The 11,416-nt window shown below is 39.9% G+C and overlaps 1 protein-coding gene across 2 annotated transcripts; it reads left to right on the top strand.

Moving 5' to 3' along the window:
• The first annotated feature begins 2,501 nt into the window (after window positions 1–2,501).
• gata2b (GATA binding protein 2b) lies at window positions 2,502–11,015 on the top strand. 2 transcript variants are annotated; one of them, XM_032514418.1, is made up of 6 exons: window positions 2,502–2,690; window positions 2,933–3,355; window positions 3,974–4,549; window positions 6,155–6,300; window positions 8,925–9,050; window positions 9,980–11,015. In XM_032514418.1, exons 2-6 carry the CDS (start codon window positions 3,130–3,132, stop codon window positions 10,256–10,258), a joined length of 1,353 nt encoding a protein of 450 aa, XP_032370309.1. In that variant the 5' UTR covers window positions 2,502–2,690; window positions 2,933–3,129; the 3' UTR covers window positions 10,259–11,015. The 2 variants fall into 2 exon arrangements, with proteins under 2 accessions (XP_032370309.1, XP_032370307.1); XM_032514416.1 differs by having other exon boundaries at window positions 8,907–9,050.
• The last annotated feature ends 401 nt before the right edge of the window (window positions 11,016–11,416 follow it).

The following is an 11,416-nucleotide window of genomic DNA, read 5'->3' as shown; positions in this document are numbered from 1 at the left end:
CAGTGGGACTCAAGGATCCAACCAGCATTGGATTTCTCTTTCAATCTGGGGGAGCTACTAAACATCCACGCACGTCAATACAATTTAACACCTTGTGGTAAAAACAATTGCAATTATTTTGTATAATAATAATAATAATAATAATAATACTTTTGTATTAATAATACTAATAATACTACAAAATAAACAACAACAAAATACCACATTAATACTAATAGGTCTATTAATATAAATAAAATGAAGAAGAAGAAAAAAACAATCATAAGCTAATTCAAATTAATTCGGCTTTAATTAAGATTAATAGACTAATAATACAATATTGTCATTTTTTATTTATAATATGCCATAGTGACATTTCATTTTTATATTTATTGTGAGGTAAAAGTACTTCCTTTCAATGGCAGTCCTATAATGAGATTCTCACAACTGAATCGGGCTGCGACCTCTCCCTTTCTCCTGTGCTCGTGTGAGAAAAAGAGCAGTTAAAAAAAGAAGGGCGGATTGAATTAATGTCAAATCCTAAAATGGAAGTGGATGTTCGCCGCCGATAAGGTTTTATCGCCACGCCAGATCAAAAGGGCTCACACTCAAAGCATGTGTATTTCCACATTATCATGCTGATGAGCTCTAATGCTGCCACGCTTGTCCCTCCGGTGTGTTACTTTCTTCAGTCTATAGGGTGGCGTTTCTCCTGGAAAGGAATCGTTGTCTCTATGTAAAGAATGACATTCAGTTCTTTAAACATTGTAGCCTGATTAAGAAAAAAACGATTTATCTAAAGATATTAATCATCATTAAAGTTTCTGTTGGAATTAGGACTATAAGGGCAGTTGTTAGTTGTCATGTAATAAATGTTTGGATAGATAGATAGATAGATAGATAGATAGATAGATAGATAGATAGATAGATAGATAGATAGATAGATAGATAGATAGATAGATAGATAGATAGATAGATAGATAGATAGATAGATAGATAGATAGATTTGAAAATCGCTTTCCTTGTCTTGCACATGGGCAGCCCATGTACCAGGTATTGGCAAATGAAAATAGGCACACCAATTTCAATAATATCAACCGCACATATGGTTGATTTCATAAGTGGGCTTTAATGCACATCAAGCGCAAAGGGTGATGGTTAAGAAGGACATATCTTCCTGTGGTCTGCATCCGCTGCTGGACACTTCATTCCCTCTCACACCTAAACACAATCACTCCAGACTAAATCAAATCCACGGCCCTGGCCTGTTGGACCTGTTTCGCACAAACACTGGCAAGCTCCTTATTTTTAAGATCATCAAGATAACCAAAAAACTTGGCATCAATGTGAGCAACCGAAAATGTCTGCTGGTGGGTGAGATTCTGCGAAAATTGCTAATTAAGGATATTTGCGTTTTCTAAAATAGGCTAATCAAATCTAACCTAAGCTCATCTCAAATCCACCTCAATAGTTTGTCACGCTGTGCTTGTTGGCCTGTTCTACGAAATCCCAGAAGAGTCAGGAGGATGTAGGCTATTGATGTATTATTAATGCTGCCACAGTGTAAATATCAGTTGCAGAGTCCTTCCTCGAGTTCATCCGCTGGGACAGTAGCAGACTCCGGGCAACCCCGTCTCTCTTTCTCTAGGAAAAGTTCGTGTCCTGATTTTTTTTTTCTTCACTAAGATGCACTGACGTCAGGAAACGGCGTCAAGCAGGCGGCAGTGTCGGCCGGTTGGGGCTGCACGCGCTCCCTCTCCAATTATGTCTGTCAATCATGCGAGAGGAGAGAGAGAGAGAGAGAGAGAGAGAGAGAGAGAGAGAGAGAGAGAGGAGGAGAGGAGAGAGAGAGAGAGCGAGAGAGAGGAGGAGAGAGAGAGAGAGAGAGAAGAGAGAGAGAGGAGAGAGAGAGAGAGAGAGAGACCTCTAGAAGTTGCTGCACATCTTTAAGTAACGGTTCCACATTTATTTCCCTGTTAAAAGTTTCCTTTAAGCATGAGAATTAGAGGCAGCGAGTGGGACTTTGCTGGTAATGAAACCATTGTCTCACAAACAGTCAATACACACCCAAAATATCCACTAAGACTACAAATGTGGATGTACTGACATAGTTGCAAAGCTGGCGTGTTTACATGTGTCAGTGATAATGTTATTTAAATTCAATGCAAGTTATAGTATTTGCATAATCATTTGTCTGTGGTTGCATTGTTGTGCCCTTAATGAAACATAGTCACCGCGTACACTAGGCTGTAGGCATAAATAGGCCTACGCTATGTTTGAATGATGCCTATTCATTTAAAAATGGATATGATATCATGCTGCAGGGAATAATACACTGGTGATGAAACATTCAATCCCATAAAGTAGGCTACAACAAAGTCATAGGTCTGGCCCCGAGAAGCTATGGCTATGTTTCTCCATATCAGTATTATAGAAGCATCTTCTGGTGGGGGGGGGGACCGCCTCTGAGGTTTTGTAGAGGTGGTGTGCAATTGGCTGAGTCAAAGCTTTAAAGGAGACTCCGCCCATGAGCTTGACAAGCCTGGCCCCGCGCTGTCAGCCACAGTATACGTGTTGCTTATAGTCCCAGTGGACGGCGTTCACTCTGCCAAACACCAGCGAGAACTGGAAAGGACCTGAAGCAACAAAAAAGGGACATTTTTCCAAAGAGGCGCGAGCTGATCGGACGCTGTGAATAAATATTGGCAAAGGTACGGCGTGTTTATCTTACTGTCATGTTGAGTGAAGCATCTTACTGAGTGATATTTGTGAAAAGGCGAATAGGTCGTGGGTGAGTAAGGAGAAGAGTTGTGGTAGTAAATATGGTGGGTGGGATGATTTTTTGCATCTTGAATTACATCACTGCATGCACCACAGGAGTTTTGCGTTTAGAGAACTGATGCTCATTACCCCTGCCTTCCAAATATTCACATCTGATGTTTGCGTGTTTCAGGTTCCCAGTGTCAAACTCGACTCAATGTCCAGGAGAAAAGAGGAATTTAAGTCAGAGGAGCAAATCCAACGTCTACTCTAGTATAAATGGACACAGTGAAGATCTCGTAAAGGACACATAGGCCTATTTTAGACCACCCTGTGAACTCTCCCTGGATATTCGTTTACTCATAAAGCGCGCAACAGAAAGCCACAAAGATGGAAGTGGCTGCAGATCAGCCTCGCTGGATGCATCACCATGCCATGCTGAACGGACAACACCCGGACTCTCACCACCACGGCCTGGGGCACAACTACATGGAGCCCACGGCGCAGCTCCTGCCTCCGGATGAGGTGGACGTTTTCTTTAATCACCTGGACTCACAAGGAAACCCGTACTACCACAACTCTGCCAGGGCCAGAGTGTCCTACAGCCAAGCGCACGGTAAGATGGAGTGGGGTGCAACTTTATAGGCTACAAGACAGAAACTCGTCGTCGACTTGCCTTGTAGTATCAGCTGTAACGCCATATTATACTTTTTCTGACATCAATTGCCTACGTGGTTTATGTTTTTCCTTGTGATGCCATTCAGGTCAGTTGCCTATCATATTAAACATTATCACCTGACAGTTTTCTGCCGTTTGAAACGTTAATTAAAATGAATCATTTCTGGCCTAATGCATAAATACACTGCTAGATTATGGGTCAAATAAACTAGCTCATTAGCTGTCACATTTTACATTACATTACATTACAATTTTTTGGATTCAAGATTTTTTAGACATTCACCCTATCTTGAGATTATAATAGGCGGCTTAATTATTATTAACTTAAATTAGGCTAATGTGTTTGTTATGTTTTTAGTCAAGGACGTAGCCTACTGATTTAATTCTGGTCTATTTTTGTGAATTTATTTACGCGTTTAAATCAGGCCAGTGTGTGAATCAACAAAGTCTCGCTTAGTTTTGCATCCAAATTTGCATGCGACAGCAAACACCACATATCTTCATAAGTTTCATCACCTGTAGCAATAATACTCAGTCTGCTTTTTTGTTTTCTCAGCTCGTTTGACTGGGAGTCAGGTCTGCCGGCCTCATCTCATCCACAGCCCGGGGATTTCCTGGCTGGACGGAGGAAAAGCAGCCCTGTCGGCTCACCACCACAACGCCTGGGCCGTCAGCCCCTTCAGCAAGCCCAGCCTGCACCACCCCGGCTCCGCGTCCCCCGGCGGCCTCTCCGCGGTCTACCCGTGCAGCAGCAACTCAAACACGGTGTCCGCATCCTCGTTAACACCGCCGTCCCACTCCAGCCCGCACCTGTACACTTTCCCCCCTACACCACCAAAGGACGTATCACCAGACCCGGGGGCCGCGTCTCCCACCATGGACGAAAAGGAATCTATCAAATACCAAGTGTCGTTATCGGATGGGATGAAGATGGAGGGCTCCAGCCCCCTGAGGAGCAGCCTGGCTTCCATGAGCGCTCAGACCCCCTCCACCCACCATCCCATTCCGACATATCCCTACTCTCTCCCGGCAGCACATGAGTACGGCAGCAGTCTGTTTCACCAGGGCAGTCTGCTGGGAGCATCATCCAACTACACCTCCAGGAACAAAGGCAAGACACGTTCCTGCACCGGTGAGTGCATTGCAAACACACCAGAGACTACAGTCCTAATACAAAATAAATTCAATCTGACAATATTTAGACAGTATTTGGACTTCGACTTAGATGTCTGTGAGTTGAGTTTATAAAACGATTTTATCACAGGTCGGCTTTTCTATGGCGAGTCAGTGGATATTAAACTAAACTAAAACTAAAAGTAGGCCTGTTACTCTTAAGCAAACAAACACAAAGTAGACTAACGTAATGCATTTTTAAAATGTCCTGTGGCACTCAATACTGCACGTAACATTTGTGTATCTAGTGCAAAGATGAGTTTATTGACGTTATAGCGAACGATCAGAATCGTTTTGTTTTATATGCCACATGTATAATTCAGACTGCTTTGTAAATATTCTTGATAATATACCCACACACAAACACACACGCGGTTTATGAATCTGAGCCAACATTAAGCAGATCTATAATATCACACAACTCTCGAGGAACAACATTTAGCTACAACAAAAAAAACTCTCTTGCTATAAACCATTTACTGTTCAAAATGACAAAATCATGTAAAAGCCATTTAATATATTACAAATGTAAGCAGATTTATTTATTTTGATTTATCCTGCATGACCTTTAACACAGCCAGTCTACTGTGATTTGAGCACCATAAAGCTTCTTTATTATTTTGGAAATTGAAAAATATTATTATTATTATTAATAATAATAATAATAACAATAATAATAATAATGTTTTTTCCCAAGAAATTCTTGTGGAGGCCAAAGCCAACAAGAGTCCTCCAGCACAGAGCGACTTTGATAATCCTCTTTTGTTAACCGTGACTCTGTAATTACGCCGAGGCTGGCTGCAGGACAACAGTGAACTGGAACCAGTCCAGAGGTGTGAAAGGAAGATCTGGGGGCACACAGAGCCAAAAACCTCAGGATTTAGGCTAGGAGTCACATCTCTGTTACATAATACATTGTCCTGATTGTTATTTGATTACAGAGCAGGAGCTCGCAGCTTAAGCCTGATTGTGTTGAATCAGTTTATTAACAGGGAAATAGTGCTGGGTATTATGAACTGCACTTTAAATTACTTTTTATTAAATAAGTAAGACATATTGACTGGCAGCAAAATGTTGTTTTATGACTTTATTATTATAGGAATGGATGATTGCTGTTGTTAAGTTAAAAGATTTCCTAAAATATTGCCATAAATTATTTATTTTTCTTTAATAGTTGTTGTTTAAAGGGTAAAAGGCATTCATCTCACGTCTACTAATTTATGTTTTACAGGACATGTTTTATGCATTAGTGAAGCACTGGTTTGATGTTTTAGTAACAGAGGCTTGACAGCACAGATGGAATTATATATATATATATATATATATATATATATATATATATATATATATATATATATATATATATTCTTCTAACGCACAACTTTAACAGAGTCATGCAGACACTTTTTCTTTATCTTTACTCTCACAAAGAAGAAGTCATAGGAAAGTTAGATACAACATATACTTTCTATAATGCTAATACTAATACTAATCTATAATTGAATGTTTTGGCTGTGGAAATGCAATGCTTATAATCTGATGTCACTGTGTGTGTCTTCTCCAGAGGGCCGTGAGTGTGTAAACTGCGGTGCAACCTCTACACCTCTATGGAGACGTGACAGCACGGGACACTACCTGTGCAACGCCTGCGGGCTGTACCACAAGATGAACGGCCAGAACAGGCCACTCATCAAACCCAAACGCAGACTGGTAAGTCCCATCAGTATATAAGAGAGAGGGGCAGTGTGTGTTGTGTTGTGTTGTGTTGTGTTGTGTTGTGTGTGTGTGTGTGCGTGCGTGTGTGCGTGCGTGCGTGTGTGTGTGTGTGTTGAAGGTGGTAGTAAATAAAAAGAGTGTGGGGTGGAGGGAGACAGAGAGGGGGAGGAGGTACAATTTCAGGAAAGTCATATTTTGCCAATCAGTTTCCAGGAATTGTGTTGCTTGCTCACCTCTTGCTCCTTGACGCTCGAGCTGTGAGCAGAGTGGGACTATCGGTGTTGTTTCTCTTATCATTATTACTGCTACTTCTGATACTGTCATTGATAGCAGGGCCAGCACTCCATCCCTCAAAACAACACACGGGTTCAGTTTATTTTTATGTGTAGGGTGAAGTGTTGAAGTCAATGTTTGTTTTTATTTTCACATAGAGCAGATCACGATTGGGATTTTTGTTTTATAAACAAAAAAAACTAAAGTGTCCATTTTGGATAGATATGTTTGGTCCATTGGATTATGTGACATCACTGTTACAAAGCTGCTAGGTTAGAAAGTTGACAGGACAGTGGCAGTCTAAGTGTAAATGGACAGAGGAGCTTTGGAGTTATTTCCATCATGACCTGCTTCAAAGACCAGTGTTGCTGGGAGTAAGTCAAACAGCACAGACAGCCCCAAGTTCATGTCCACCTACCAGTTCACCTACGAATCATTTTTAAAACTCATTCGTAAATTTTTTTTTTTTTCAACAAATGCAGTGTTAGGGCAATATTTCAAGGGTGAAATCTTATTTGAAATAAACACTTAAAAAAACAAGCATCAAGTTACATCAATTGCATGAACAGTTTGACATTTATTGGACTTTAGCTAAAATAATTATTTGTACTATTTGATCATTCTCATAATAATTTCAAAGTAAAGCACTATATATGCAGTCTCATTGTATTCATGTAACCTTGTGCACCAGTTGTGTTTGTAGTTGTGTGATGCAGCAGGAGGCAGCTATACATGAAGACAATATTTGCAGAGACAACAGACACTGCTGATTAAATCAGTAGCATAACGATGTACGGCAGTGGGCCATCAGACTTTGAAATTGTTTTATTTTTAAAGAATGCTGGAAAAATGGACTTAGAAAAGGCGAGGCAATAGAAGTAAAACCAGTATTTTTTTCTAACGAAAGCAGCATAGCGTCATTAAAGAAGTATTATTTAATCTAAAAGGCAAAAACGCACGAGAAAAGTGCGCAACTTCACACTCTAAAAAAAGGTCAATCGAACAGAGGCTACCGGTGAGCAAATCATTAGGACCAAATGAAAAAACATTATTTGGTTTGTAATTTAGAGTAAACCATTAGAATTACTTTCAAAAGAAAAATAATGTGAACCTAATCAGAGTCAGTTTGTTGACGCATGCGGGCGGATGGGAGTGTACATCGCTGCGACCACCTAAATCTAAATCTATTGATACTGACCTGCAGACCACGTCTGCAAACAGCTGCCTGTTTCACACACAATATACGAACGTTTACTTCAGCGTCTGTTAAGCCTATAATGTATATATATATATATATATATATATATATATATATATATATATATATATATATATATATATATAATAAAAGCCATATATCAGGCCTGGTTTCCGTACGGCTCGGTCGGAGCTCGCGGTGCTCCAGAGCGTCTTGTGTTCTGTGCCAGTAGCAGCCTTCCAGTCGTTTCCTATCCGGATATCTGACCGGTCCAGATAAAGCAGCGTGGCCAGCGCCTGTTTCCTCCTGCGGCCTCCTAACTTTAGGCTCAAACCTTATTTCATAGTGGTCAAGCTCTCCGTCCATAACAGAGAAAGAACAGCACAGTTTAACAAAAGAAATTTGTGAAAGTTATGGAAGCTGGCGTTTGACCTAACAGGGCACCAACCATGGACATCTGATTTTCAGAGTATTTAGAAGAAGAAGAAAAAATATTATATAATATTAGATTATTAATTTTGACTGAGGGTGCCGCATTATGCATTTCCTGGAAAGTGAAGAGTCAAATCACCATCACCAGTCTCTGTTAGGGCTCCTTAGTCATCATTAAACTAGTAGGCTACAGTACTGAGCTTTGTGCACGTGACTAGAGCATTTGTAATGACAAATATACTGTTTCAAATTATAAGACTTTTATTTTTTATTTGAAATCTGCTTTAAAAAGTTGAGGAGGTGACTCTGAATGTTTACAATAGGTCATGTCAACATAGAGGTGCAACTTTTAGCTAATTACTCGATTTGTCACTCAACAAAAAATGAACTGGCAGCAGTTGTGTTTAAGTCATTTTTTAACATGGTCCGACAAAACAAGACATTTTAAAATGTCACCATTGCCTCTGGGAATGATGGAAACACATTCTGCTGAAGTTTCATAAGCCAAACAATTTATATATTAAATAATATATATAAATATATTATATATACAATATCTTTGTTGGCTGTGGCACTAATGTAATGAAACAGAAAGTTAAACTAACCTTACACATTGTACATACTGAAATATATTCTTAAGTGTATTCTTAAACTGACCTGTGCTGTGTCTGCTTGGGCTGTTGAACTCTTATTAAAGCTTGATGTCTTTCCACAGTCTGCTGCCAGACGAGCAGGCACCTGTTGTGCTAACTGCCAGACGACCACTACCACACTCTGGAGGCGCAATGCAAATGGAGACCCAGTGTGCAACGCCTGCGGCCTCTACTATAAACTGCATAATGTAAGTCTTTGACTGCTGATAGCCAAGTTGGGCCCGACAGGGTCAAATAGATTGGAAGTAGGCAGGCAGGTCACACTGATTCTTGAGGGATAAGACAGGCAGAAAAGAGAGAGAGAGGGCTGTTTTACTCTCAGACACTGTTGGATTCGTTGGTGTTTTCTTTCTTTGCACTTTATTGTTTCCATGGTAGGCGTAATCCTCCTGGGAGTCACAATGGTGGGACTGTTGTTGAGTGGGACTGCCACAAGGCTCCATATGAATAGCATTAAGACCAGAGGCATCAAAAAGATAATAGGTACTGCGGATGATATTTTATAGTTTCTCTATTGTTAACAAATCCTATATCAAATCCCACAAACAAGTATTGTCTGAGTAGCCAACGCGTGATGTAGCTTATTTTATTGTGCCATAGACAGCCATTGTTGTCAGAAAACTATTAAAAAACATAAACGAGCCACACAGTTCCACACACACCGGTCTGGTGCGAGATACTTACTAGAGCACCAAATGTGCATTAATCCACAACTGAAAATAGTCCCTAGCAAATTCACTGTTTACTCCTCTTTGAGTGATGTTGGCCACAAATGACAGTGCCTTGCTGTTTCAGGGATTTTTTTAATTGAAAATATAGGCTACACTTTTAAGCAATTTTTAAAGATTTACATTCTTAGTATAGGATCCAATGAGTTTGGGGCATGGACAGGATAGGAAAGTAGGAAAGCATTGAGAGATTGAATAATATATAAAAGGTTATAACAAAAATATAGAATATTTATATCCTTTATGGACTTACCAAACAAATGTATCCATGTCCGTACAAAATGAAGTTGTTTACATCTATAAGTTTATGGCAATATAAGTTCTTGGTTTGAACTTTCCCTCCAAACTTGAACCAGATCTTGAACCAGAACTTCTCCCTCTTTAAACAGGTTAACCGGCCTCTGACCATGAAAAAGGAGGGGATACAGACACGCAACCGAAAAATGTCCAACAAGTCCAAAAAGAGCAAGCGGGGCTGCGACAGCTATGAGGAGTTTTCCAAAAGCCTGCACGACAAGAGCTCTCCCTTCAGCTCTCTGGCCGGACACATGTCCATGGGCCACTTGCCACATTTTGGCCACGCTGGACACATGCTTCCCACGCCCACCCCGATACACCCTTCCTTTGGGCACCCGCACCACTCTAACATGGTGACGGCCATGGGCTGAGAGGGTGAGGAGAGAGGTTAACATATAGGAACGCTGGGGGAACCTGAGATGGTTGTGTAAATGGAGATGAAGGTCTAACTAGAGGACAGTGTGTATGTAATGTTACAGACATGCAGTTTGTGTGTCTTCATCTTGATTGTCTCTTGATTAATTATGCCAATGGTATGTTGGCGAACAGATGAATCATGGGAGGAAATGACCGTTTTACTCCTTATCTATAGGTACCTATTTTGATGGAGGAAGACAGAGAGGAATATTCTGCTTCCCGTCGGCTAGGCACCCACATGTAAACACAAAAATGTCATTGCACCTCATAGTTTTGTCCCCACTGACAGCCTGACTGACTGCAATGGGGCTCAATATGTGGCAAACAGGTTTATAGTAACTGTGAATATTGTAAATGTGTGACACCCAAGAGGCGGCCAAGGCAAGGGAAATCCCCTTTGCAACATTAATGAAAATATGCTGGATTTTTTTGCTTATGGACAATTTTAAAGGAATTTTCACAAAAGAACGAGAGCAAACAAAAAGGTTTATGAACCCTAATTTGACACTGTTTATTATAATTATTGTTATTATAATTATTATTGTTATTCAGATAATTTATTTTCACTGCCTGTTTTTTCTTTTACTATATCACCTGAATCATAATATGGATACTGTTATCCCAGTTATGAATATATTTTTAGCTAAAGCGCTTTCTTTGAGCTGGTCAACATTTATACTCGTAAGAAATAAAGAGATCAAGTTCATTAACCCATCTGCTCCTTCTATTCAATATCCAGTATTCAATATTTAAGTCGTCATCATAAAAACAGATATAAAATTAGTATTTAATTAGTGATTTAATTATTAGTAATTCATTGTTTGGCTAATTGTGCTGTCCTCTGTTCCACACTGGGACAAGGTACCACATTTAACAGATACAAATGACCTTTTTCATGAACACACTGTTAGACATTTAATTAAGATAATGAAAATCTACAATGTCAGTGACACCTATTTGTTCCTTTGTATCCTGGTGTATGTTCTGTTCATCAAAATGCTCTGTAGCTTTCTATGCATCCTTGTGTATCACTGGATACATTTTTAGTAATACGCTTATGCGATTTCTTGCAAGATGAGAAGATTAATTGCACTTTCATTTGTGTATGGAAT

The sequence above is a fragment of the Etheostoma spectabile genome, chromosome 4 (genome assembly GCF_008692095.1).
Source record: "Etheostoma spectabile isolate EspeVRDwgs_2016 chromosome 4, UIUC_Espe_1.0, whole genome shotgun sequence".
In the NCBI taxonomy this organism is placed as follows: domain Eukaryota; kingdom Metazoa; phylum Chordata; class Actinopteri; order Perciformes; family Percidae; genus Etheostoma; species Etheostoma spectabile.
The sequence above is the reverse complement of the archived record's forward strand: the minus strand, read 5'-3'. Positions and strand labels throughout refer to the sequence as shown.

Excerpts from the sequence above, each read along its gene's own strand:
- gata2b (XM_032514416.1), top strand. The coding sequence starts at position 3,130 with ATGGAAGTGGCTGCAGATCAGCCTCGCTGGATGCATCACCATGCCATG. Across the intron at positions 3,356-3,973 it reads GTCCTACAGCCAAGCGCACG|CTCGTTTGACTGGGAGTCAG; the intron begins GTAAGATGGAGT and ends TTGTTTTCTCAG. Across the intron at positions 9,051-9,979 it reads TCTACTATAAACTGCATAAT|GTTAACCGGCCTCTGACCAT; the intron begins GTAAGTCTTTGA and ends CTCTTTAAACAG.